The sequence below is a fragment of the Pygoscelis adeliae genome, unplaced genomic scaffold, assembly GCF_000699105.1.
Source record: "Pygoscelis adeliae isolate BGI_AS28 unplaced genomic scaffold, ASM69910v1 Scaffold532, whole genome shotgun sequence".
NCBI lineage: Eukaryota > Metazoa > Chordata > Aves > Sphenisciformes > Spheniscidae > Pygoscelis > Pygoscelis adeliae.
This window is the reverse complement of record NW_008824245.1, coordinates 98,814-102,587: the sequence shown is the minus strand read 5'-3', so window position 1 is coordinate 102,587 and position 3,774 is coordinate 98,814. Positions and strand designations below refer to the sequence as shown.

The following is a 3,774-nucleotide window of genomic DNA, read 5'->3' as shown; positions in this document are numbered from 1 at the left end:
CACGGCCACCAGCCACTGGCCACAGGAAAAAGGGGCAGAGAGCCACAGCAGGCATGTCTGTTCTGCGAGCTCCAGCTGGCTGCAGCGGTTCCACCAGGTCATTACCCTGTCATTGACTGTTCCAATCTGGTTTGTCCGGCACAGCTTCCCATACTCCTTGCTGTACTTGGCACACAGCTGGTCAGCAACCTGCAGCAGGAGAGAAACTCTGGGAACATGCACACCCTTGCTTTCCCCCACCACACACTGCACATCTGCTGTAGCCCCCCGTCATTTCTGCCACTGAGTGCCCCAGTTGAGCAGCCTTAGCCATCCCTGATGCTCCAGGGATGCCTATGCTGGGGTCTCCATCTGCAGAGCCCATAAAAACATGTCCTCTGCCTTGATGACACAGAGTCCCAGACAAAGGCTTCCACCAGCTTCTGGCAGCATCACACCCACCCTCCATGTGTAACACCCCCCAAACAACCCTACTCACAATCTTCAACTCAGCCACTTCCGACTGGAGTCGTGGTGCAGCCCAAATCAGTGTAGATACTGCTTCTGCCAGGCCAGAGTCCAGCTCCCTAAGGACAACAGAAGACAATCCTATCTCCGCACCAAGCAGCTAGTCTTTGCTGCCCTCAATCTGCTTAGCCTGAAAGTCCCCATCCTCCATGCTGGGCTCCAGAGACTTCCCTGCCTGGGGAAGAAAAGTTCTCTGGAGGCCCTAGGGCACTGAGACAAACAAGTGCCCTTCTGTATCCCAGGCCTGCCCCCAGCAGTACCCCTCCCTGAGCCCAGGGGGCCTGGACCCTCTCCCACAGCATACCCTCTAGGCCAGAGCTTACTTCATGGACTGAATCAAGCCAAAGCGGGCTAGCAGCAGATCGCAGTACAGCTCCAGGATCTCCATGGCCTCCACAAGGTAATCTTCACGGATGATGTGCTCCACACGAATCCTGGCACGCTCATCTTTTCCGGATGCCAGATAATCTGCAATCTCCTTCCTTGCCTTCTGGGCCAACTCAGCTACAGCACATATCCCCAAGGCCAGTCACTGTGCTGGCAGGGGCTGCTGCCTTTGCACCTGCCCACAGTCCCCACCACGCACAAAGCCATCATGAGCTTCTCTTTCTCCTTCATCGAGTCTCTGCAGCGCAGAGAGCCATGCTTTGGTGGAGCCCTTGTGTCTAGGTCCTAGCACGCTAACTCATGGGAGAAAGGAGAGTGGGCTTTTAGCTGCTAGAAACGCTCCTACACCTTCAACTTCCCTGCAGAGTCAATCAGAACCATGGATACTACCTGTGTCTGGGTAGGACAGCACAGGTGGGGGAGAGCCTCCCACAGCACCCAGGAAGTTCCCCACTATGCTGTGGGCACAGAAAGCCCAGGAAAAGCCCCCCAGGGCAAACTGGCATGTCCCTCCACACACGGCCCACAGCTACCACCCCATAAACTGCACTCTGACACCTGCAAGGAAGGTGGACAGAGGCCACGTTGTGGCCAGCCTGCTCCTCTGGGTGCTCGCATACCGGGGCGGACTGCAAGGCCTGTGTCCAGCAAGGAAAAGCAAAAGGCTACTCCATACTCAGCCCATGAAAGTACCCTGACTCCAGAAAAATCTTCTCCTCAAGTCTCCTGAGCCCCAAAAGCATCCTGGGTCACACCTGCCCCCTCAAATACTCACTCTTCTTTTTCTCCAGTAGTTTGAGGCGATTGATGACAAGGCGCAGGTTGACTCGCAAGCGCTCAGCCTTGAATCCAGAGCCCAACATGATAAAGACTTTCTGTGGGAGAAGAGGGGAAGGTCATTGGAACCAGGAGCTGTTGGTCAGCCAGAAGGGCACCAGTCACTGTTTTACATGGGAGGAAAAAAACAAATTTCTCCAAACAAACAGGTACAGGCCTGCTATTCCTGAATCTGGTTATTTACAAATGACTGGACCTACAGCACTCATCATTCCCTTTCCCACTTTACAACCCTGCACCTAACCAAGGCCAACAGGGAATAGAAACTTCCTGGATATTCCCATTCTGACAGACTGAATCTCAACCCCAGAAACAGATGTAAGATGATCAAAAACCGGGACTACTCCGTAAATAGGAATAGGGTTAGAAAACATACCCTACATACCTTAATGATTCTATGATTCTAAAACAAGAAGTTAAAGGCCTGGGTCTATTTAATTGAGACAAGTGACACTAGCCACTGATGTGAATACCAGAGTAAAGTTTTAAGAATGTTAGACAAACATCTACCAGCAGTTGTCTACCAAAATGTGATTGTGCCTCAGTTCAGTAAGCTCAGCTTACTGAGATGGTATTTTGAGGTTCCATTCAGCCCTAGATTTCTAAGAAGCCCAAGTGGGAAAAACCCTCAGATTTCACAATAAACAACATAGCTGCTAGAAGACATGCTTTCATTCCCTTACTTGGAAAGGTGAGGGAAGTAAACCAATGCCTCAAGATGCCATCTGTGACAATTATCACAGTCAAATACTCTCTGTGTTACTTCATTGACAAAACCGTATTTTTAAAGAAACATGAAAGTCAACTGCAAGAACCAAGCCAACCTCTGTCCCATTAATATGCAAGTTGTAAACCAGCTGTATGATTAACCCAAGGACTGTACAAACTAAGGTTGTAACAGTCCTGCCATCAGAAGGAAAAAGTTGCCATTCCGTATTCCCCACACTCTTCCTGTGTACTGAACACATACTCTGGCACTTCTCCAGTCTCTCATGAGCCAGTTCAACTCATTAGTCCTACAAAAAACTAACTCAGAAGATGCTTTATTACGGCATTTTGTTATGCCAAGAACTGTTCATCAAAAAAAATCCTTCCTTAAGAGCTATCACATAGAAAGACCTTGGCTTGTACCTGAAGGACACATTGGAGCAGACTTTTGGATGGTGATAGCATTTTGTATATAACTAGTGGTTTACATAACATTTCTTACTATCTAGAGTATATCAAGTTTATTTAGCTGATCTATTCACACATCAATACAGTTATTTCAATGATGCACAGAACCAACCAAGCTCAAAAAACATTGTTATAGAAATATATATTCATTATGTAAGTCTGATGCCATAAAAACCAAGTTTTGCCCTTCTGTAACTGGAACGTACTCCTACAACATTAGAATAACTTTACAGTGCTGCAAGCAACAGTCTCAACACAAGTTGCAATGTCTCTGTAAAAGTACCTATCAAATAACTATTCTGATTAACAACAACCTGCTTTAACAGATTAATTCAAAACACAGCCATTAAGTAGCAGCCAGCTCACCAACCATTCTTTCGCGACCACTCTGCTGTCATTCTAAAAAGTTTTGTTGCCCCCGCTCCCCGGCATGAAGCTCTCAGCCACGCTGCTGCAAAAAGGCTGATCCAATTCTTCCTTCTCTGTACCTTGCCTTCCCATCCCTTCCATTAAGCTGGCTGCTACCCTGACCAGACCGAAATTAACCTTTACTCGTACAGCAATTAGCCTGTTGCTAGGGCGGTTTCCAGGTGCATTAGTCAGCTGGCGAGACTCGCCGCAGAGCTGCCCAATACCCAGGGCTAGTTCAGAGAAGCGCGCAAGCAGGGCAAGAGACCCTGGATTAGCTTTACCGGCACAGCTGCAGCCTGACGGGGCTGAGGGGAGAGATCCCTCTGCCTCCCCGCTGCCGTCCCCAGCGAGGTGCCGCCGAGGGAACGTCCCACAGCACGGGCGGGGCAGGCCCCGGGCCTGCCCTCAGCCCAGCCAGCGGGCACTTAGGGCAAGGCATCCCCCTCACTACCAGCA

The 3,774-nt window shown here is 49.7% G+C and overlaps 1 protein-coding gene across 2 annotated transcripts in view; it reads right to left on the bottom strand.

Moving 5' to 3' along the window:
- Window positions 1-1,784, bottom strand: part of IST1 (increased sodium tolerance 1 homolog (yeast)) — a 7,436-nt gene extending 5,652 nt beyond the window's left edge. Inside the window, exons 1-4 of one of the 2 annotated variants that reach the window (XM_009335251.1) lie at window positions 1,670-1,784; window positions 831-1,011; window positions 479-566; window positions 106-189 (exon numbers count right to left, since the gene is read on the bottom strand). In XM_009335251.1, the coding sequence (XP_009333526.1) occupies window positions 106-189; window positions 479-566; window positions 831-1,011; window positions 1,670-1,757 (441 nt within the window). In that variant the 5' untranslated portion in view covers window positions 1,758-1,784. The remainder of the gene's footprint in view (window positions 1-105; window positions 190-478; window positions 567-830; window positions 1,012-1,669) is intronic. The other variant, XM_009335252.1, reaches the window with a different exon arrangement.
- Window positions 1,785-3,774: the final 1,990 nt, after the last annotated feature.